The sequence below is a fragment of the Cibotium barometz genome, chromosome 36, assembly GCF_041138505.1.
Source record: "Cibotium barometz isolate CiBa-2024 chromosome 36, ASM4113850v1, whole genome shotgun sequence".
Classification (NCBI taxonomy): Eukaryota; Viridiplantae; Streptophyta; class Polypodiopsida; order Cyatheales; family Cibotiaceae; genus Cibotium; species Cibotium barometz.
Window position 1 is genome coordinate 29,755,032 of NC_141081.1, and position 24,953 is coordinate 29,779,984.

Consider the following 24,953-nt stretch of genomic DNA (forward strand, 5'->3'; position numbering starts at 1 on the left):
CTCCATTGAGCTCTATCTCTCAACCACCACCATTGACTGTGTTGCCTTGCTTGCTGTGTGCAGCTTGCAGTTTGATTTGCCTCTTTAATGTTAAAAAAAATAAAATACAATGGCTCTACAAGCAACCCTTAGCTTGTTATGCCCCCTTTCTTGGAATATGGTGCGTTTTCTAAGCTAAGCAACTTATTCTTATAATAAGAGTTTCCCTTGCCTCCTTTGCAATCCTTAAGAATTTATATAAAATGACATTAAGAAGTGCAATAAAGAATCATAACTCACAATGAATGCTTGTTCCCAAATGTTTTTACATTGTTGACGTACCTAAGAAAGGATGCTGATGATAATTCCATCTTTGACAAAGACACCTCCTTGTGAACTCGTCTCGGTAACAAAACCATTGTGCCACTAGTGCTCTCTAATTTGGGCATTTATAGGTGGATAAAATACCCATGGGGGAGGCACTAAAGAGCTTATCTTTCATCCAAGCCCTCAAATCAAAGAATAAAGAATGAAAGAATGTGCTAATCTCCATTTGTAGTCTAGATGAATAAATAATAAATAAGCTAATCTAAGGGAAATGAGAAGCAAGACGAAGAGGGTAACAAGAAGGGAATGTTCGTAACTAAAAGGAAGAGGAAAGCAACTCAAAACATCACACCAACACTACACACTCTCACTCCATACTCACCTCTCACTCATACACCTATGTTCAAGAAAATGACAAGCACATGACAATAAGAAGATGGAAAAACTACACAAAAGCTCTCAGCCACAAGCCTCTCACACATGGGGAGTGCTCAAGAGTGAGCAAGCCGTGCCCAAACACACCATATCCTAAGCTCAACTCCTAAGAGAACAAGGAGGAGATAAACTCACTAAACTCACTAATCTAAGAAGTAATACAAGGATGGAGTCCACAACTTGGGCTAGAAGGGGATTGAGATCTCCCTCACCCATACTCTTCATAAATAGTAAAATGTAAGGCCATCCTATATGCACAAGTGCCACATGACAAGTAAAGGTGAGATGTCCCTCACCCATACTCTTCATGAGTAGTAAAATGTCGGGCCATCCCATATGCACAAGTGCCACATGACAAGCATAGGTGAGTCCACAAAAAGATATACAATGAGTTCAATGTTATCCAAATATTCATGTCAAACAATATAGGATATTGTGTACCAAAGTGATATGCATATACATGTGTGTGTGCACCATCATTAGGAGAGGATAGGCAGTGCTAAGATATGGTGTGCAAAAAGTGGTTAACATTTTCCTTGGTCTAAACTTAATGTCAAAGACATTCTCATGCAAAGTGGTTACTCTAGTGGTGCTCTATAGTCAACTTAAGGAAATTCATTTTTAATGATTTTTGTAAGCGGGGTAGCTAGTTTAGTATAATCCTTAACAAAATGTAGCACCATCTTGTTAATCCTAAGAATCCACAAACTTCACTATAACTGATTTGGGGGTTGGCTAGCGAATGACAACTTTTTCTCATCTATCACTAGTTTTCTCACTTACTAACCAACCTTTCCCTTCCCTCTAGAGAAACCATGAACATTGAAAATTCATTTCACCAAAAGGATTGTGTTCATGAGTGTGTGAGGTGACTAGGGAGTGTGAGAGGATGGATGAGGACCTGTCATCCAACGTGGTGGTGAGAATTTCTCATGGAAGAGAAGCAATAGAACCCGCTTCTTAAGGAGGAGTGGAGCTCTTGGAGTATAGCTCAAGCTTGACGGCTTAAGCTTGATTGACGGATGAAGTCCTCCATGGAAGTATTTGGAGTAGAGGTAGAGTGGTTCCCTAATCTCTAAGCCTATACAAGTGCATCACCCCTTACTGTTGCTCTAGGATTATGGAGCATGGGAATGTACTTGAATTAAGTGCAAAAGCATTTAATGGTATATGTGAGTCCTTATTATACTCTTTTCAACTTTGGTGCATGACAAGGACATACTAAGGGACTTGCCCTTACCTAATAGCTAATGTAGGATATTTGTACATATGTGAGTTGTAGGGTTTTACATCAAAAACTAATTATCAAAAGGATGCATCACTTTAGCCCTTCTTGACCACTCCAAGATACACAAAGTTCATTTCTATTATGTTCTACATCCCTTTCCACATCTTTAACCCTCTTATTTATAGCTTGGTTTTTTTTATTAAGGTGTCTTTGGTTTGAGTTTTGAAGAAGATGATGTTGCCTTTTGAGCTTATACATACATCCCTTCTATGCTAGACTCTAAGGGATCTCTCGCTTTATATTAGTTATTATGCATGATGTTCATATGAACATAATTATGATATGCATTCCCACAAAAAAACAATTCATGTTCATTAAAGTTCCTAATATGATATGGGTGATAATTTTATTAAAGTTCCTAATATGAGAAGGGTGATAATTTAAATTACAATTCATTAAAGTTCCTAACATAATAAGGGTGATAATTTAAATTACAATTTATGTTGCAAGTTTTATTAAAGCATTATATGTGCTAAAATAAGATTCTTGATATTGTATCTTAAAGATAGTTAAAATTGCGTAGAAAAAGCTTTTAAAAAAATATGTGTAGATATCAAGCACATCCTTGAACACATTTTTTTCCTTAAACAATGAGGCCATTTTCAAAGTTTGAAAATGCTCATTTTCTAGCCATAGAACTTCCAAAAGTGAAAGGACGCTTGAAAAACATGAAGCTTATTTGTAGGTGCATTTTCCCAAAAAGTTGAAGGACACTTGAAAAACATGAAGCTTATTTGTAGGTGCATTTTCCCAAAAAGTTGAAGGTTTTATAAATGTGCTCTTTAGAAGGGGTTCGAGTTTAATATGTTCTCTTTCTTTTTTACTGTTTAATCATTATTACAATACTACACTAGTGTCGGGATTTAAAAGCAAGATCTGCACATCCACATGCCGAGGGTATTACAACTCAGACCCTAGAGCCCACAAGCTTTTGTCTCTTGTTTATTTTAAGAAAGAGGGAATACATAAAAGGCTTTGCTTCCAGGTTATCATAAGCACATGTGACCTAGACAATGAGGGTTTGGAGGAGGAGGGGGCGAGGGAGGGAGAGGTGGAGGTGGAGGTGGAGGTGGAAAAGCTGACATGCCACAGTCATTCTCCTAAAGAGATATACTACAATCATTCTCCTAAAGAGACATACTACAATCATTCTCCTAAAGAGAGAGGTGTATATAGACTTATTGGCGTCTAAGGGGTGTGGGCAGTTGGGATTTGAACCCGGGTGCTTGACCCCCTCTTGGCACCAAGCTACACGCCCTTGGACTACAATAATGGTTATAGGCATGGTATAGGAGGAGGTTCTATGGTTTTTGTGCACCACTTCTCAAGGTATATATGCTATTGTATTTACTGAAAGCAATTTGTGTTTCGTATGTCAAGACGGGGCGTGATAGCTTCGTAAGTTGCCGTATCTCTCTCTCTCTCTCTTTCGCTCTCTCTCTCTCTCTCTCTCGCTCGCTCGCATGCCACACTGTTGTGCACCGCAGGGAGGAAAATGGCTGAGCTTGAGGGCAACCCAGCTATGGACAGTGGGGAGAGGAGGCTCAATGAGCTGGGCTACAAGCAGGAGCTGCGCAGGACAATGGTGAGCTTGCCCTACTGAATCTGAATCTTTTAGGGAATTGGAATCTGAATCTTTGTGGGAATTGGAATCTGAATCTTTGTGGGGGGATCTTCGTGGACAGACCATGGCGAAGGCCTTGGGCATAGCATTCTCGACAGTCACCCTCTTTACGGGAATCATACCACTCTACGGCTTCAGCCTCTCCTTCGGAGGTCCCGTGGGTGTCGTTTGGGGCTGGCTCATCGTTTCTTTCTTCACCTGGTTCGTGGCCCTTGCACTCGCTGAGATTTGCTCCTCTTTCCCGGTAAGCCTTACAATCTTTACTGCTAAAACCACTTCATCAGGTAACTTAGTGCAAGGATTAAGACTGGAGGCTAGCAATCCGTCCGTCCTTGCTTGAAATTATCACAACACAGTTGGCCTTAAGGATAACTGAGTTCACTTCAATCCGCCATGCAGGCAAAAAGTAGCAAAATTGGTATATATATATATATATATAAAGAGAGAGAGAGAGAGAGAGATTCATTCCAGAGTATGGCCAAGCTAAAACAGCTTTTGGGGGGTGGGTGGGTGTGTGTGTGTGTGTGCTTGGTGTAGCTTTTGGGGGGGGTGTGTGTGACAGAGAGAGAGAGGGTGAGTGAGTGAGAGAGAGGTGTTCTCTCTCACAAATATGGGCCTACAAGGAAAAAAAGAAAGAAATGAATATGGGCCTACAAGGAAAAAGAGGAAAACAAGAATATGGGCCTACAAGAGAAAAGAGAAAGAAAAGAGTCTTCCAAAAGTAGAACCTCTTATGTAGAGTTAGAACTAGTGGTTCAAACGTCCTCTTTAACTATCAAGGACAGAATCATACTCAACACACAAAGGCTACCATGGCAAGGCCAAAAAAACATTCCACAAAATTACCATTTGCAAAACAACAAAGATTTACGTTTAAGATAGCTAGTTATTGTCAACAAGGGGTCCAATATAAGATCATTATTCAACTCCTTTTGTGTGCATTATCCAATATAAGATCATTATTCAACTCCTTTTGTGTGCATTATCCATTCAAGCTAATAGCTACGCATGTGATTCCAAGTAAAGTAGATTCACCTAATGGATCATCTTCTCGAGAAAATGTGCAATGTCTTAGGTGAACACTCACAAGGAACTTCTAGAGGATCATGATATGCACCATTGAAACTTTTTTTAAAGAAAAGAAAATATATTAAAGGTTGTGCTTACATTAGATTAGTTTGACAAAAAAGAAATGAATCGAATCCCTAACAAAATTTCAAAAAGTTATGTACTGATCTAAGTAGTAGGTGCACAAAAAATTGGTTGGCTAAAAGTAGAAGGTTATTCACAAATTAATTTTCCACCAAGTGGCTCATGGAAAGCCTTGACCTACATCCATGTGTTGACTCATTTGATGCTATACGCTACATGCCTACGGTGAGCTACAACACACATTGGTGGAGCTCTTCTTCTCTAGTTCTCATTTTTTGTACTACCTCTTGCAAGGCCTTACACCACTTGATGACTACTTCCTTGTTAGCCTTATACAATGCTTCATTATAAAGCTACCTCAATGATTTTTCCTAGGTTTTCTAATATCTCCTTGAATGTTATGTGCTTCCTTTGCCACAAAACCCACAAGATTTTTTGTTCTTTGACTTAATGTCAATGTAGTTCTTTTTGTTGAGATTCCTACTGGTGGAGAAGTTGTTCCTTGTGTAGAATTCTCTTCAAGTAAGGCTCCTATTGGTGGAGCACTTGTTCCTTGTGTAGAATTATCTTCAAGTAAGGTTGCTTCCACACCATCTAACTTAGGATCTGGCAAATTTTGCAAAGTAGATATAAGATGACCATATCCTTTCTTTGGCACACTCTTTAAGCACTTGAATTCTTGATGCTAGCTTCGGGAGACAATCAGCAAGAAAGGAAGACACCATAGCTAAATCACACATTCAATGAGAGCTCTACCATACCTTAATAGTGTGAAGTAAAGTTGAGTTTTTGACCAAGAGAGACATATGTGGTTCTAAAAGTCCCAAACAATATTTCAAGCTTTTGTCCCTCTTATGTGAAGGAGTTGCTCTTAGGAAATATCCTTTTTCCAAGTAGAGGAGAATCAAATGAAAAACATCACTACATCTTCTATGGACGAAGGCTCTTCACTTGGCCATGTATTCTAGATTAACATAACCAAGTCATTGTCTCCTACTTTGAGGGGGACATGGTGAAAGAGAATAGTGGCTAATGAGAGGTTACTTCAAATCTCCTGATGTTCAACCTTGAACAAGATGGTACTTTTGGTGAGCAAGGTGTTTCAATCTTGTTGAAGAGAAGCATATGATATGACGGTCAATTTTACAACCGTTCTATCTACAACCATGCACACGCCCACTACTTTAGAGTTAGAAGCAAATGCCCTATTTGACTTTTGGGACCTTCTTAGTCATTACATCACCATCCTAAAGCAAGTTTTTACATAGGCTTTAACCTAGCATTCAGGTTAACCAGAGAGGGCCTCTAGCCTGAAGGCGCTAGTCAAATTTCTTCCTACCTTTTAAAAAACAAGAGTTATATTTTATCCCATAGGGATGGATGCTTAGGAGCCCAAAACTAACAAGAATGAAGTGGTTGATATTGAGTTCTAGCTCTTTTCTTGCTATCAAATACACATCTCCAAAGATAAGTTGGTAGTCCATAAGTGAAATAAACTATTCAAACAATTTTAGGGTCATCTTAGAAAAATTTACTTCATCTTCCAATGGCCAAGAGGAGATTCATACACATAAGAGCACCATGAAAATCATTGTAAAGGCATTTTTCTAGTTTTCAAGGGGCACTAAATGTAGGGGTAAGGTCATCTCCTTGAGAGTAATAGGGAGATAAGCTTGAGAGCCTTACAGAAATCTCTCAATAACTTATTCAATAACCATTGAACATGTGTTTCTATGGAGCTAAATGTAACTTATGAGTGGTACATATACCTATTGTTGACATTAAAGATGCTATACATCCAATGCTATAAGTAGTTAAGTCATTCTCAATACTATAAATGTTTTTTTCAAATGTGAAATTAGGGTCTTTTGTCAAGCAATATGTGAAACTCTATGCCAACCCGCAACTATTCATTGAAGGTCTTATATGCAATTAGTATTTTTTAACTTAAGTTGTTAAAAAAATAATTCATGCATATCATATGAAATGGTGTTACCAATAAGTGTACCTTATAAAGCTACAAGAAACACTTTTAATGTATGAACCACACGAGAGAGAGAGAGAGAGAGAGAGAGAGAGAGAGAGCCCTGCTAAGATACTATTAACACTTTGCACTATAAACCATGAGCTACAAGATGTGAGAGAGAGAGAGAGAGAGAGAGAGAGAGAGAAGACAAACCTCCATCCTGTTAAAAATAGGAAAAAGAAAAGAACTTAGTGAGCAAAATAAAGCACGACATTTGAGAAGGCATGTGTATATGGGAGCACTCGGGGGACAAGGATTATTGTAGAAGAGATGATAGAATGAGTTCCGCAATGTAAGAAGATGTTACTAGAAGCATTGGATTTGTACTATGAAGGATAGCAAACAATAGCTTGTTGGAAATACATGCAATAAAAGCCCACAAAAAAGCTAAAATCCATTGATTTGATACCCGATGTAATGTTGTCTAAAAAAGTATCAACTTCCTATTGAACATCCAAGAATTCTTAGCAACATGTAGAGTACAAATGACACCAAATACAATATGAAGAATGTGTGCTTATCCCCCTTCAAAATCAAGGACTTCTTATTCATGTGCGTGTAGTAGTCTTTCGACATATGCCTGTCATGTTATGAAAAAATCTATGCATTTCTCAATTAAGTCCAAGCCATTTAATTTCTCAAAATTACTAACTCAATAGGAGGTTTAAGTTTTTTCCCCATAGTATCCCACTCATGTCACTAACATGTTTAAAGGATAGTACAATTCTATGAAAAAAATAAAATCATCCTCCTTGTATAAAACCACCACATAGATTTAGTGCCATCCCTACATAGACTAGCCATGATGAGTATGAACACTAACATGCAAAGTCAACCAGATAAACGTAGTTCTCCTTCTACTTTTGTAACTGCACAAATTTAGTAATCACCTATTCCCACCCAACACATGCACAAATGAATCTATGTGCCCATGCGAACACACAGAGAAGGGGGGTTTGTTGAGGGGTCAAAATGGCTTATGAGACCCTTTGAACTACATGTAGTAGTAAACAAAAACCTCACCACCAATAAGCCATGGAGGACAACTAGCAATTAGCTCATATGTCATTTATCCAGCCTGCATCTTTAGCACCACTCCAACACACGTGCATATTGTGTACACAAACAGAGACGTTCCAAATTGACAACACAAGCTTAGTTCTACTCAAGCAGCTCATGGATGGTCTCAACAAGTCATTCAAGGTAGCAAGCCATGTCCACCAAGGTGAAACTTTTGAATACTGATTACAAATCTTACCTCCACTCTGCATCATCCTTGGCCAAACAAGACATGGATCACCCTTTTTCCGTACTTGCGCAGCTGCATCACTAAGGTTAACCAACATTTGAAATGAATGTAATGAAAAATGCACATGAATGGAGAACTTTAAGAGTGTATGGTATTATGCTAGACAATAGACAAGCGCACACATTTCTGAGGGAAGTTCACATCCAATCCAAACCTTAGGCCCAAGACCAACCTTGGGCAGAAGAGACAGAGAGTCAAGTCACTGTTTTAGAATTTACAGGCGGTAGTAATGGATTAACTAATATAATGCATGGTTACGAGTGTATCTCTATACCTTAAGTAATATAACCATCTTTTTTCATCCAAGGAAGTTAATAAAATTTATTGTTATTATTGTTACTTTACATGTTTTATATACAACATTCTACTTTAGAAGGATCCCCTCAGCAGTGCTCAATGTTTCTACAAGATGGTAGGAAAAAGAAGCATTATAGACTGGAACAAAGCTCATTTCAACACATAAAGGACTAAAGATGATCTAATCAACAAGACACTTGATTATTGCGAGATCAAATTAAACACCCAAGCAACCTGAATTACCTAATTTACATGCCATTACATTGCAATAATCCACTTGAAAAAATAATGCCAACGGGATGGACCCATGCAGTTATCTTACTTTCATGTTTTTTGATTGTCCAATGGCAGACTACAGGATCATTGTACTTCTGGACTGCTCACCTTGCTGGACCAACATGGGGACCATTCGCTTCATGGTGTTGTGCATGGCTTGAACTATTGGGTACAATCACAGGCATAGGTGCTCAGGTGCTTTTCAATCACATGCCATAGTTAGAACCATCTAATTGATCCTAAGGACACCAAGATTATCTTTCATACATGGCCTTTAGTCTTGTAACCTGTCTGTCTAACATGCTGAAAATTTGAAAGGCCTATGCAGGATCACAAGTCATGCAGAACATCATACTTCTTGGCACTGGGACCAACAAAGGTGGCGGATATTTGGCCCCTCCATGGGTTTGCTTGAATATGTACATTTGCATGACCCTCTTATGGGCAATTCTTAACACATTTACTTTAAATGTGGTTTCTTACATCGGAATAGTCTCCATCTGGTGGCAGGTATGTTTTACTGATTTCACAACTTTCGCACTGCCTTTAATGTCACAGATGCAATGTGTTCAACCATGCATGCGTACCCACCCCCCCCCAACACACACACACACTTCCTAAGCCTTGCATTATTGAGTACCTTGCAAATGTGATAAATATTTCAATGCCCACATGCACGCGCACACACATCCGCCCACCCACACGCGCACCCGACCACCCTTGCCTTGCATTTTTTAGTACTTTGAAAATAAAAGTAACCGGAAGTGTTTGCAGGTCATTGGAGGCATTTTATTTGTGCTTTATCTTCCATTGGTAGCACCAAAAACCCAGACAGCATCTTTTGTCTTCCTCCAGTTTCAGAAATTTCCAAACTTCGCAACTGTGCCAAGCAAAGCATATGGTGTGATTCTTTCATTTCTTATCTCCCAATACTCGTTATTTGGCTATGATGCCGCAGCACATCTGACAGAAGAAACCAAAGGAGCAGATATCAATGGTCCTATTGCTATTCTATATAGCCTGGGTATGGTTTCAGTTCTTGGATGGGCTGTTGTTTTGGCCCTGACTTTCAGCATACAGGTATAAACTCCTTTCAATTCTGACATCATTTGTGTTTAAATATTACACATGCACACACATATATACAGAGGGCTGCTCTGCCTCAATTCCATGCTGTTCCTCCCTCTGTGACAGCTGTGCAATCTACCCATGCTGTTGCCCTATCTGTGCACAACAGCCCTGGACAGCTCTATCACCGGTACCACACCATATATGTAATGCCGTCTCTGCCCATCACTGCTTCAGCAACTCCACCTCTACATGTAACATTTTATTGTTAGCACTACCCTGTAAGAGGATTGTTTCCCACTAGTTGTATCCCTTGGAGGTGCATACATTTGGTAAAACCATGGAAGCCGCCTTAACCAAGGTCTCATATGTACTTGAAATGCCCTGCTCTTACAACAAAATGGTTTGACAACATATTGAAGACACATGCTGTGCATGGGAACAAAAGAAAAGATCTCGAGAGACCCCAAAAAAGGACACCTTGCATCTTGAGAGGTATTTTTATATTGGAATCAAAATATACTTTTGTTTGGAGGTTCTACTTGGAAAATCAGGCTTTCCCACTAGGGAACCCACAAAGCTTATATTTAAATACTCCCTTTGGATATCAAGTGCACACCTTCCAGCCATATGACATGGATATGTGCTTACCATTTAGCCAGTCTGGACATAACATACTTCCCCCCTTAAGGACCATTGATGTCCTTCCGGGAAATTCCAAACAGATTCCCACGTAACCTCCCTTTCAGATCTTCCACTGCAAATAATCAAGTACTCATTATAGGTACTTCACTTTGAAATACCTAGTTTTCTAATCCAGAAGCAACTTTGGTTCTCTAGGGATATATGTGTAAGAAAACACAATAGCGGAAACAGGATCTTCACAATACAAAGCACTGAATTGCAGAAAGAAGTGGAGAGTAAACAATATTACTGCTTGCAAACTTTGATTACAAACTGATGGCTGTCCACCCACCCATGTGCTCCGAATAAGGAGCTTTGATGGCAATCTAGACAGACTCTGTACGAAGGATCTCTTGCTTACAAGAGTGCTTGAACACAATGAACTCAATGAATGAAGAAAGGCTGCCAAACTAGCCTATATACAGTGCCCAAGATCGGCATGGATGTAGGACGGCCATATCAGACAACCCACAACATGGTCCAAAATGACCAACCGACCATATCATCTGATTGAAACCATTTTAGACTACAACAAAGTCCTATAGGGACGCACCCAACTCCCACAACCATTTGAGACCATCTAGACCCTCAAACGGGCCCCGCAACCCGAGAACAATGTGGTGCCAATGTGGTGCCAAGTCTACATAAGCCATCTCCTAACCACCTAGCCACATTTGGCCACCATCCAGTGTCTAAACTGGGAACTGCCAAGTGCTCGAGTGCTCACCACGATGACTACTACTCATATAGGAGGCCTTACAAAATAGATCACATCCGTCACCCGTAGTAACAACACGAGGATGGAGCATTGAGCAAATGCTTTTCCAACAATATGTTGTTTGCTCTTCCTAGACCAGTTCCTCCAAAGGAACAACCTCGTCCGAGTCACCCAACTTTTCTTTTGGTCGACTAACATGAGAGACAGGATGAACCATTACACCTTGGTGAAGTTCCAGGCAGTATGCAACATCACTAATCTTGTGCCCTTGAATGGTCCACAAAACCTAGAAGATAACTTCTCATGCTTCCATGTACAGGAAGCTCTCTGTCTTCTTTCAGCCCTAAACACCTTTCCATAGGAGCATGTAGATGCAAAACGCAAACAAGAGATGGCGAGAAGAGAGAGAGAGAGCTGTGTTTTCAGTATATTCATAATGTACAAAGAGGGTACAATTTTTAGCAAGCCCTAGGCTGCCCTTAAAAGGTTATCTTGGATTCCAAAAGCCCTATCCTAATGATCGAATCCCTACAGGACTGAATGCCTCAACAAATGCTTGGCCAAGCCTTATATAGGCCTTGAGATTACCCCATGTCAGCCAGCAATAAAAATACAACAAATATATGGTGTGCTGCTGACGGCACCTGTAGCCCTCTGATCCACCTGCCGACTTGATCTTGCATCCACAGGATGCCTTTCTGGTGTACTCTCATGTCCTGCGCATGCCCTAATTCCTCTGTTTATATGCTGCCCTTCAAGGATTAGCTCTCGGATGAGCATGTCCATGTGCATGCACATGACATCTCCTTCTGCTAAACTTGATGACGGGATTCCAACTTCTGACCTTGGATGACCGTCATCATCCCTTTGTCTCCACATGGACTCCCAAACCTGTCATTCTTCCCTTCTTGGCAACCTTTTCACTAAAAACCTTGCCCTGTTCTCCAATTCCACTCCAAATCTGATGAAGATCAATGCATCTGTTCCACTTTGTCCCCTTGTCTTCTTGCCGTCCCTGAACACTTTCTTTGGTTTTCTTTTCCTGAGTATTGAGTTTGGCACTCTCACTCCACCCCTTGGATGATCATCATCCCTTGGAACCGTTTTCCTAAAAGCCTTTTCTGGTATGCCGCCTTTTCTGGTATGCCTTCTTGCCATGTCCCTAAACACTTCCTTTGGTCTTCTTTTCCTAAGTATTGAGTCTGGCACTCTCACGCCACCCCTTGGATGATCATCATCCCTTGGAACCATTTTCTTGAAAGCCTTTTCTGGTATGCCCCAAGTGGCATCCGACTCACAGGACTGCCATTCCCCTTGGGTCTTGTGGAACACCACCAACCAACCTCCTGGAAACTTCTTCCATGTCTTGTGTTACACTCCTTGGACTGTGCACCTTCATCTAGATTCTAGGACACCATCAGTGTTTAGCATTGCTAAACCTGAAGCTCTGATACCAGTGTCACAAGCGCAGAAGCTTTGTGTCTTCTTTCAGCCCTAAGCACCTTTCCATAGGAACATGTAGATGAAAACGCAAACAAGAGATGGAGAGAAGAGAGAGAGAGAGAGAGAGAGCTGTGTTTTCAGTATATTCATAATGTACTCTTAGCAAGCCCTAGGCTGCACTTAAAAGGTTAACTTGGACTCCAAAAGCCCTATCCTAATGATCCAATCCCTACAAGACTGAATACCTCAACAAATGCTTGGCTGAGCCTTATATAGGCCTTGAGACTACCCCATATGCTGGCCAACTGCCGTCGGCCAGCAGCAAAAATACAGCAAATATCTGGTCTGCTGCCAACGGCACTTGTAGCCCTTTGAGCCACCTGCCGACCTGATCTTGCATCCACAGGATGCCTTTCTAGTGTCCTCTTGTGCCCTACTCATGCCCTAATTCATCTATTTATTTGTTGCCCTTCAAGGATTAGCTCTGGGATGAGCATGTCCATGTGCATGCACATGGCACCTATACATAAGCATAAAGGGGTATGTCATTGAGAATCGCCTATACCAACGGGAGATGAAGCTCCCACTTCGATTGTTGATCATGGCAGTACGCTTTAAGCACATCGAAAGCCAACTGATTGTAAATCTCGGTTTGGCCATCGGTCTGGGCATGGAATGCACTGGACAATTGCAATTTGTCACATGCAGAAGCTCTAGGAGTCTTTCAGTCCTAAACACCATCCTGGGGCATGCTGATGCAAAATGCATACAGAGGAGAGAGAAGAGATAGAGAGATAGCTGAGTATTCAGTATATTCATATGGTACAAAAAGAATGTACAATCTTTACAGCCATAGGTTGTCTTGGAAAAGGTAAAGTTACCCAATCTATGACCCAGTCCTGGCTCGACTGAATGAATGAAAACGATGAGCAAAGTTGCCTTTTATAGGCCTTGGACTCCTGGTCGGGCAACTTGCTGCAGCCAACAGGAGTCCTCTCATAAATGCCTTTCAAATGTCCTCCACCAATCACTTCTTGCCCACAACAGCAACACATGCTCTTGAGTCCAGATCTAATCTAGTTCTTTATCTTGTTGCCCTTCAAGATTAGCCCTGGGATTACTCAATGCATGTCTTGCACATGACAATTTAGTACCAAAGTTGTCGAACAGAGCTCGCCAGAAGTGAGGTGTAAACTTAAAAATCCCGATCTGAAGTAAGGTTTGTGGCAAACCACAAACTGGATACCAATATCGGAGAAAGAGCCGGGCTATATCTTCTGTTGTGGCCATCTGTTTTGCATGGTATAAGCATACAAATTTATTGAATCTATCAACTATCGTCATACACTGAGTATTCCGAAATCCAATAGATGTGGGAAGTGGTCCATCGAAATGTCGTGAAACGGACCCTCAAGAACAGAAAATGGTTGAAGCAACCCTGTCTGTTTGGTGTGAGGTACTTTCACTTTTTGACATATGGAACATGCTCCAAAATATTGTTGATCCCGCAATGACCACCAACAAGTGAATCATGGGCATCATGGAGGAGTTCCGGTCTCTTCTCCCTGAGAACACATAATCGACCCTTGTAAAAGAGCCAACCACCCTGGATGTTATAATGACCCGGTTCTGAATAAAGGGCCGTACTATAAGGAGTTCCAAATTCTGGACAATCTGCATACTGTGTCTTCATACTGTCTTAAGTCTTTTCCTTGTATCTCCAACACAGTGGACTCTGTACTATCTAAATACTACCTTTTCAACTAAGAGCATTTGCTACAGGGTTGTACTTACCCCGTACATACTTAATCATTCCGCTAAACCGTTGGAACAACTATGTTGTCTATCGCTCCACTGGGCATTTGGCATAGTCTATAACCACTTCAAGGCCTACTGGTCTGTCTTCAGAGTAAATTCCCTTCCATAGAGAAAAGGTTTCCACTGTTTCAAGGCTATGATAACCCCTAGCATCTCTTTGTCATATACAAAATAATTCTTTTTTGCATCATTCAACTTCCTGTTGTAACACGCCACAGGTCTTCCTTCTTGTTGCAAAACTACTTCAATGGCGAGATTACTAGCATCAGTGTGATCATCTCGAAGGGATCAACCCATGATGCAAGTTTAAGGATTGGTGCTTCGGAAGCCGCCTTTTGCAAAGCAAAGAACGCCACTAAAGACTTTTCTATGACGGAAACCTTTTGTCTTCAATTTTTATTCCCTTGAGCAAATCTGTCAATGGTGCTGCAAGGCTGGAAAACCGATCCATATGCGAGCTATACGCTTCGCAAAGGCCCACGAAGGATTGTATCTCTTGGGCTGTCTTCCGAACGTCCCAATCAAGGATTGCCTTTATCTTCTCAAGGTCAAGGCGAATTCCATCAGAACCGATCATGTAGCCCAAGTACTGTACTTCTTGAACTCCAAATATGCTCTTCTTTGCATTGATGTAGAGTTCATTATCTCACAAAATCTGCAAGACCTTCTGCACATCCTTCTCGTGTTGTTCTGCAATGGTAGAAAAAATAAGAATGTCATCCAAAAAATGAATAGACATATACCGATGAGTACGGCGAAGACTCGAGACATCATCTTGTTGAATGTCGCCGGTGAATTGGTCAAACCAAAAGGCATAACCACAAACTCGTAATGACCTCGTTCTGTTCGAAAGGCCGTCTTTGGGATATCGGCTTCGAAGATTCTGACTTGATAATGCCACTTTTGAGGTTGATCTTAATGAAGTGCTTAGCACCATTTAGTCTTTCAAGGATGTACTCTATCCTTGGCATGGAAAACTTGTTCTTGATTGTCAACTTATTCAAGGCTCAGTAATCCACACGCAGACGTGCGGTCTTATCTTTCTTCTACATAAAAAGAATTGGTGAAACAAATGGAGAGGATGAAGGCCTGACGAAACCATACCTAAGCAATTGTGCTAGTTGCATCTCCAACTCAACTTCCAATGCCTTGGAAAGACGATACGAAAACTTACTGGGTGGCTCAGCTCCAAGTACCAAATCGATACAATGGTCTTCACGATGAGTGTCACCAATTGGCCGACCATTTGGTCCATCTCCAGATTTTTGTCTTGTTCACTTGAGGCCAGGCCAGTGTCTCATGTGAAGGGGCTAGTATTTTGCACCGTGTATGACCTGGACTGTGTTCTATCCATGGGATTGTCACGCCATGGAAGAGCCAGTATTTGTGCCGTGTCTTGCCTATGGGTTGTCACTCCATAGGGAGGCTCGTGCCTGGATCTGTGTCTTACCTATGGGACTGTCACTCCATAGGAAGACTGGGATTTATACTTTCTGTCGTGCCATCATTGTGCCCGACAGGAATGTTTAGTACTTGTTCCATGAACCGGAGATATGTCCATGATACTGTTTGCACATGCATTCATGTTTGCATGCCTGGAACTGTCTTCGCGTGACTTGTATTCTTGTGTTTGCCTGTTTGACGTGCCACTTACTGAGCGGGGACGCCTGCCAGTGAGTCGTGAATTTTGCTCTATCTTCTAACGAGTTTTGTTGCGTGTGAACAGGTGGTAAGTGTATTCCATTTGTTTATTTTATGGCATTATTTCTAACCTTTGTTTTTATAAGGTTGCAGGTTCACACCCATTAATGAGTGGGCGGCCTCCCCATACTTCATGGTGTCCTTTTTCTAGGGTGGGCACCCACACTTGGGCCATGGTGGGGAGAGAAGCTCTCCCTTAACCGTGTGTGATGGTGGGTGCATGGTCACCTAACCACCCTCCCTTAGAAGCCTTTAACCTGGCCGCCCCCCATGCAAAGGGTGAGTCGGCCAGCTGTACGTGGCTCGGTCACCTTTGCCCAGGCGACTCTTCCTGCTTTTGCTCCCAGGTGGCTACGCACAGGTTCCCTTAGAAGCCTTTAACCTGGCCGCCCCCCATGCAAAGGGTGAGTCGGCCAGCTGTACGTGGCTCGGTCACCTTTGCCCAGGCGACTCTTCCTGCTTTTGCTCCCAGGTGGCTACGCACAGGTTCCCCCATCTCTTGCCTTGCAGGCGGCTGCACACAGGTCTTCTTTACTCTTGCCCACAGGCGGCTGTGCCCAGGCGCTGACCATCTCTCTTGCCCATAGGCGGCTGCGCACAGGTCTTCTTTACTCTTGCCCGCAGGCGACTGCACCCAGGCACCACCCTCTCTTGCTTGAAGACGGCTGCGCACAGGCCCTCCTTCTTTTGCCCGCAGGTGGCTGTGCCCAGGCGTCCTTCTCTAGCCCCTATGCAGCTGCACTCAAGCACCTCTGATACTTGTTCTCCCACTAGCGAGCTATAGGCGACTCTCTCACTTGAGGGCTGGCAACAACAGCAGTAATAGAGACTTCTCCTTTCATACGTGGGTGCCTAGTTCTACTGAAGGCCATATTCATTGTTTTACCAAGTACATTGATTGAGATTCAAGCAAAGGTCTTTGGTGTAAATCTTACAAGGGATATTCATCACTGTTGCTAACACCCGTTCGATGCCGGGTAGTCCAAGCTTTTGGAGAACCACCATCCGTGGGTGTCGAGATCGGGAGAGCCAGGCATTAGTACGGGAGCGCGTGTTTGTGCGTGGTCCTGGAACACCAGTGGGGCGCTCTCTGCGGATTCCAGTGAAGGCACGGGACCGCAGAGACTAGACTTCTTCAAGTGGATCGCTCTTCTTCGAACGTCTACTTCGAGTCTCTTGTTTGGTAACTGTATTCATTCAGTTGTACATGGACATCATCTGGTTCATTCAACCCATGGAGCATTGTATCACTTAAATACTCCCAATAATATATTATATATTGAGGAGGGGGTCGGCCCGTTCCGGCCCAGTGCTGGTGTCCATTGATCATCATTTCCTTTCATTTCAGTTTTTCAGTTGTTGTTGAGTTCTCCATTCATATTGTGATATTTAAGTTGTGCTATTACGCGTGTGGGTGTCCAACGGAGTCTACTCCTACTTGACGGGATCGGTTTCAATGAGAGGGTGGGGCTATCCCTCAACATGATGTCCTGAAACTGGGTGGCTCAGCTCCAAGTACCAAATCGATACAATGGTTTTCACAACGAGAGGGTGGGAGTCTCGGTGGAAGATCATCCCTCAACATGATGTCTTGAAATTGCTGGAGGAGGCCAGTCATCAGTCATCTGTGGCTCTAATGGAGTCGTGATGGATGTCGATATCTGTTGTGGGCGAACATAGATCATCGCACACTCAGCTCCATTTCTAATAGCTCTACTAGCCTGGAGGTGGGAAATGAGCGGAATACCCTAAATGCTCCGATCCCCGCGAATGATAGTAGGTTCAGGCAAACCTTCGCCAATCGTGACGGTGTCTTGCCTCCAATCAAGAATGGGCGCATACTGGTAGAACCACTAAATCCCAAGGATCATGTTGCACCCAAGGAGGGGCGAGAATGAAATCCCTCTAAAACTGAGCCTTTTGGATTGTGAAGGCAAACTGTTGAGCTTTCTGAGTGATATGGGTACATAGGCCGGGAGTGAACCCGTCCACGTCCAAATGATAAGGCACTAGGGCACATCTCATCTTGGTCGCCAACTATAGAGAGATGGCATCTTCTGAACTGCCCATGTCGAAGAGAACAACAAATTGTTGCCCCTTCGTTGTGCCATAAGCTTTGATAAGACCTTTATAAAGCTCTTTAACTCCGCCCTCCTGCTTATCATCGAATACCACTGCGGGTACCGCATTCAAAGCGGGCAAAAGCTGTCACCAGCCTGGATATTTCCCAGTATGAAAGGGGTCTGGTGGACTCCACGATGTCTAAATATTTGGAAAGTACAAGCTTTGGGAATGGGGGATTATCCTGGAATACAAAGGACCACACTCCTAAAATTTTAGGAGAGTTGCTATTTTTGGCCCGACTCCGATGGAAATTCTATTCGCGTCATTACATCTCGAATTGAGCAGATACCAAGGGTTGGCAAAGTGCCTATGACAGAATGTCTACCACTTGGGATATTTTTAGAGATAAAGTTTATGGAAGGACCCATCTCTTAGATTGGGACATGTGGCAAGAAAGTGGACCAAAGTGAGACAAGTGGCCTGACACTTACTAGAAAGTGGATCAAAGTGAGACAAGTGGCCTCACACTTGTCACTTCAGCTATTGTGTGGCTCTCCACTTGTCATTGTAGCCTTCTCTTGCCATTTTAGCTCATGGGAGGCCCAAATCTATAAATTGGAGCCCTCTCTCTTCATTAATAAAGGCTCTCTTGCTGCACACTAGCTTCTACCACTGTTACAGGCTGCCCTAATGATGGCTACTCTCTTTCTCTCTCTTGAAGGCGAGGGCAAGGGTAGAGGGGGTGGTACAGCTGAGGTGGTAGCCACTGTAGAGGCTGGTTGTTTGCCTTTTTTCCGCTTGTCATTTGGTACAATCCTTCTTTGCATGTCCTGTGTGGTGGCAGAAAAAACAATGATTCTCTTTGAAGTACCGCTCCTTCTCATCTAAGTGTAAAAATCCTCCGGTAAGGCCCTCCTTGATCTTTTCTTCAAGGGTCTTCTTAGGTCCATCTTGTCGCTCCTTCCCAGTAGAAGAGCTATTATGGCCCTTCTTCTTTTGGTCTTTGTTGTTGTGGGAGCCCCCTTACCTGCCTATTGATTAGACGCCTGGTTCTGTTGGGTGGTTTGCTTCTGCTGCTACTGAGGTTTGGGGATGACTGGAGCAGCCTTGGGCTTCCCTCCATTGAGCATCATCTCATGGTTCTACGCAAGAGTCAAAGCCCTATCATAAGTCTAGGGTTCAAAATTTTGAACGGGAAACCAAATGTTTAGATCCAATCCCCAAATGAAGTGCTTCAGCTTCTCCTCCTCGAACTTCCCCAACTATTGAGCTAATGTGATCACTTTGTTGGAGTAAGTGAGCACAAGGGAGCTGTTCTGGGTGAGTTTGTAGAACTCGTCTTCATGATTCGTCATGTACTGCGGAGGTAGAAACTTAGTCTTCAGATCGGTCATGAAGGTGTCCCAATCATAGTCCGATAAGCTAGTGTAAGAATCTGTTTGCAAACGGGAACAATGTTGGCACCAAGTGACTGCATCACCTGTGAGGTGTGGAGCCGCCAGATGGACTTTGTCTTGGATATTGGTGATCTTGGAAAGTGAATGAACTGGGTCACAACCGAATGAACTAGTGAATGAACTGGGTCACAACCGAATGGTCGCACTTGCCGTCGTACTTGGTGAAGTTCAGTGAGGCTCGAATGACGGTTGTTGAGGCTATGGCTGGGGTCGTGGAGGACTGAGAAGGATGGAAAGAAGTTACCACAATCTGGAGTGTCTATTGGAATTGGTCCCTCAAGTCTGCCTGAGCCTGTCGCTCGTGGTTCACCTTTGCTTCGAGCTCTGCCCACAATCGCTCCTCTTTGGCCTTGCGTTTGGCTTTCTCTGCCAGCTATTCGGCCAGTCTTGCTTCACGGTCTCACTCTTCTTTTTGAGTCATCCATCAACACCATTGTTCCATTGAGGAACTTTGTTCTTTGGGTGTCTCCTACGGGGCCAAGGTTGCCTGTAATTCGGCTAGTTTTTTTTCCATTTGGACTCTTTCGAGTTGCATCTGGAATTGCCTTATTTGCTCCTTTAACTTCTAGTTTCGTTTTCTTTTTGTGGAAGTGTTTCTTCGAATGGTTCTTCTTCTTTAGTGATGTCTTCGGAGCTTGATGCCACGGTAGATGGGCAAGTGGTTTTTCCCAATCTCAACTTTACCATCCACCGGATGCTCTCACCCTAGGTTGCTTGGTTGAATCACGTCCCAAGCACTGATACCAATGTAGCATATGCCAAGCTAGGACCGTGTGAAACAACGAGGCCTTCTCTAAACCTGAGTTGAGTGAGTCTTTAGCAATCCTTTAAACAGCATACATGAATATGAAAGATGTTGGCAAGACGACACCAGATGGGGTTCCAAATTACAACCCCCCCCCCTCCCCCCTTTGCAAGCAGGAGGATTTGCTTTATTTCTTCTTCTGGAGAACTAAATACAAATTGAATTGTGTCCACAAGACTAAGCAGACAAACTGACTGACTAACTACACAAAGCGACCAAAGGCTGGGTAGAACTGTGCATAAGTTGTAGGCAACTATAAAGCTATCTTCGAAGAGGATACACCAGCCCAAGACTGAGGGTTGGTGTGCTGAGATCTCTTGAAGAGGCTGAGCTTCGTTTGCCTTGGCCTGAAAGCACAAGAATGGTTGTAAGTAAGCAAAGGCTGAAGCCTAAGCACACATGCTTGACTTGATTTGCTTGAGATTTGATTTGACTTGAGTGCTCGCTGAAGCTCCCGCCGTCACCCCCCCTGCTCGCGCTGCTCGCCCCTCGCCATCCCTCCCTCGCACCCTGTCCCCCCCCTCGCCTGCCAGCGCTTATGCGCCCCCCCTTCTTCTTGTTAGAAGTCATCTCCTGTCTAGATTTATACACCAGGGCCTTTGTTGTGGGTGTGCCCGCCCTTATGAGGTGTTTTCCCATTTTTCCCCACTCTCCGTATTTTTCCCCTATTTTTCCCATTTTTTCTGAGGCTTGGGAGGGCTGCCAGAGGGTGCCAAGAGCAGTACAGTGTTGGCCGACTGGATGTTTATCAGTCGTCGGCACTCTTGCTGCTGGCCGACTGGTTTTGATCAGGTTTTGGCACCAGATAGCTGGCCGACTGCATTTATGCAGTCGTGGACTTCTTTTATCAGTCGTGGGCTTCTCTTATGCTGGCCGACTGCCCTCTAGGGGAGTATATATAGGTCCTTAGCCCCCATACCTCATTTGTATCATATCTCGGGATCTTCTTGTGTATATAGAGCAGAGTTACACGCCTACATCTGTCTCTCTCTTGTGCTGTTTTTCTGCCTGCGTTTTTGCTCTCGTGTTCCCAGATTTGGTCATCATCTCCGCTGCGTATTCTGACATGGTATCAGAGCCCTAGGCTCTACAAGATCTTGGGCGTTTTTTCTGAGCAAGAGGGGAAGCAACAGGTTGCTGATCGGTGAACTGTTTCGGGCTGAACGGGAAGTGAAGGTGCAAGAGGAAGGCGGGCAAAGGGGCTGGACAGCCACTTGCATATTTTCTGATTTTCAGATTTTTCCCACCCACCCACCCTTTCAGGTTACTCTCCGAGATGGCGGATTTACTCGAGATGGCAGAGAAGCACGTGAAGATTCCGACTCTCCCCACGTTCCCAGTGGATCGGCAGTTGGACGGGTCCAATTATGGCATCTGGAAGGTCATGATGGAGTCAGTTCTGGAGTCATATGATCTTGCCAAGGCCGGAAGCTGAGGAAGGGGAGTTATTATCGACAAGGAAGGACCGAGAGGCACAGGCACAAATGTGGGACCGTGTCAACGCCAGGGTCCGGTCGTTTATATTCCTCAATTGCACACCACAGGTGATTAACCATGTGAAGCACATGACGCTGGCGAGAGGCATATGGGAGCACTTGGCTTCTTTGTACAACAGGGTGTCACCCATGAAGCGGATATCCTTGGAAGTGCAGATGCGGGTTATGAACCCTGCAAAGTCTTCGACGATGCGGGAACACATTAACAAGCTGCAGGCCCTTCAGCAGGAAGTCCTTCAAGCTGGGAAAGAGATATCATCTGAAGATATGGCCATCACGTTACTTTCCCACTTGCCTGGTCAGTATTCTGCTTTCTATTCCTCGTTGATCACTAGTGGCAGGCTCAGCACCATTACGTGGGAGGAGCTTGTGCCCATGGTCTTGGACCAGGAGGAACGATTTACGAACCCTCCTCAGGGTGGAGGTTCAGAGGCCTTAACTGGCCAACGGTCGAAAGGCCGTAACTCGGGCAAAGGGAAGGCTTCATCGGAGAAGTCTTCTGAGAAGAAGTCCGACGCTGACCGCGAGAAACTGAAGGCAGAGAGGACCTGTAATGATTGTGGCGAGAAAGGCCACTACTGGAGGCAGTGTCCCAAGCGGAAAACCGAGAAGGGTGAAGACTCCTCAGCAATCATGAAGACTCCGGCTTTTGTGCACCTGGAGGTGATGGACACCAATGCTTCATTTTCTTCAGGCAGGGAGGAGATTGGAGGACTCTCCGCAACGGATACTCGGGAGTGGATTCTCGATAGTGGTGCTTCCAGGCACATGACTCCTTCCCGTTCTGGTTTACAAGATCTCTGCAGGCTTTCTGGTCATATTCTTACTGGGGATACGTCCACTATCCCAGTTCACAGTGAGGGCAGGATGGAGATAGTTCCCGATGGCAGAGGGGGGAAGCATTCCTCCCAGGTATTGTATGTTCCGGCACTTGGTTTTCATCTGTTGTCAGTGCATTAGGTTTGCAAGACTGGCATACGGGTGGAGTTTGATGAGCATTTTGTTGCTCTCCGAGACAAAGCAACAGGCCAAGTGGTTTGGGAAGGTGGAGTGGAGAATGGAGTCTACAGGCTTTCAGCACTCTCTCTCCCAGGTCCTCAAGATTGTGATGAGTGGCAGTGTGGTAATAGCTACTCAGGTGTGGATACGCTGCAGGTGCGGGCTTTCCGAGACCAGGTTGTGGATAGCTTGCCAGTAGATGGCAGCAGTTGGCAAGAACTTTCCAGTACTGAGGTTGGTAGTTCTTGTGTTCGTGAGTCAGAGGAAGCTGAACAGGTCACTTATGCTCTGATGTCTCGTCGTGTTCGGGACATAGAACTTCCAGTAGTTGAGGATGTTCTTTCCACGGGGACCTTTCGGAAAGCCAGGCAGGTGACAGGTGATTACTTGCAGAAGGAGGTGGTTTCTCCAGGCTTTGTGGTTCCGGAATCAGAGGGGGTGGTTGACAGGTTTCATCAGGTTTCCAGGACTTGCTTGTGCACCGTAACAGGTGTTGATCCTTGTGAGCAGTGTGATGTCTCTGTGACTCAGAAGCTGTATGGTTCATTGATCTGGTTGATGGACACCGGATTGGACGGGAGCTTCCTGATGAGGCAGTTGAGCTCTTGGTTGCAGATGTCTCTTTGGGAGGCAGGATTGCGTTTCCTGTGGTTTCTGCGGCATGCGAAGGATCATGGACTCTTGTACACAGGAGGGGGATTGTTGGATGGAGTCCGACTCCGCGGTAGGAGTGACTCGGTTTGGGGAGGAGATCCGGACACGAGGAGATCTACTTATGGCCCAAGAGTAGTTTTACAGAGCAGGAGGAGGTTACATTGCAGGTTTGGGCTTCCACTGGAGGAACCCATGGTCATCCAGAAGCACTTTGTTCGTGAACAGATCGTTGCTGATGACATCTTGCTGGAGTTCTGTTCGACGGAGGACAGTACGGTGGACCTCTTCACGAAGTCGCTCTCTCAGGATTTGCTCAGGCGGCACCCCAGCTCCCAGTGGTTGGTTTCACAGCCAGGAGCTGAGACGGGGTGTTAGAAGTCATCTCCTGTCTAGATTTATACACCAGGGCCTTTGTTGTGGGTGTGCCCGCCCTTATGAGGTGTTTTCCCATTTTTCCACACTCTCCGTATTTTTCCCCTATTTTTCCCATTTTTTCTGAGGCTTGGGAGGGCTGCCAGAGGGTGCCAAGAGCAGTACAGTGTTGGCCGACTGGATGTTTATCAGTCCTGGGCACTCTTGCTGCTGGCCGACTGGTTTTGATCAGGTTTTGGCACCAGATAGCTAGCCGACTGCATTTATGCAGTCGTGGACTTCTTTTATCAGTCGTGGGCTTCTCTTATGCTGGCCGACTGCCCTCTAGGGGAGTATATATAGGTCCTTAGCCCCCATACCTCATTTGTATCATATCTCGGGATGTTCTTGTGTATATAGAGCAGAGTTACACGCCTACATCTGTCTCTCTCTTGTGCTGTTTTTTTGCCTGCGTTTTTGCTCTTGTGTTCCCAGATTTGGTCATCATCTCTGCTGCGTATTCTGCGCATCTGCACTTCCAAGGATATCCGCTTCATGGGTGACACCCTGTTGTACAAAGAAGCCAAGTGCTCCCATATGCCTCTCGCCAGCGTCATGTGCTTCACATGGTTAATCACCTGTGGTGTGCAATTGAGGAATATAAACGACCGGACCCTGGCGTTGACACGGTCCCACATTTGTGCCTGTGCCTCTCGGTCCTTCCTCGTCGATAATAACTCCCCTTCCTCAGCTTCCGGCCTAGGCACCCCTTTGATAATAAAATCAGCAAGATCATATGACTCCAGAACTGACTCCATCATGACCTTCCAGATGCCATAATTGGAAACGTCCAACTGCCGATCCACTGGGAACGTGGGGAGAGTCGGAATCTTCACGTGCTTCTCTGCCATCTCGAGTAAATCCGCCATCTCGGAGAGTAACCTGAAAGGGTGGGTGGGTGGGAAAAATCTGAAAATCATAA

General features: G+C 44.1%; 1 protein-coding gene across 1 annotated transcript; it reads left to right on the plus strand.

The window, feature by feature from the left end:
- The first annotated feature begins 3,302 nt into the window (after positions 1-3,302).
- LOC147617759 (amino-acid permease BAT1 homolog) lies at positions 3,303-10,375 on the plus strand. Its single transcript, XM_086775571.1, has 5 exons — positions 3,303-3,614; positions 3,715-3,897; positions 8,789-8,908; positions 9,032-9,223; positions 9,488-10,375. Exons 1-5 carry the CDS (start codon positions 3,525-3,527, stop codon positions 9,797-9,799), a joined length of 897 nt encoding a protein of 298 aa, XP_086631697.1. The 5' UTR covers positions 3,303-3,524; the 3' UTR covers positions 9,800-10,375.
- Positions 10,376-24,953: the final 14,578 nt, after the last annotated feature.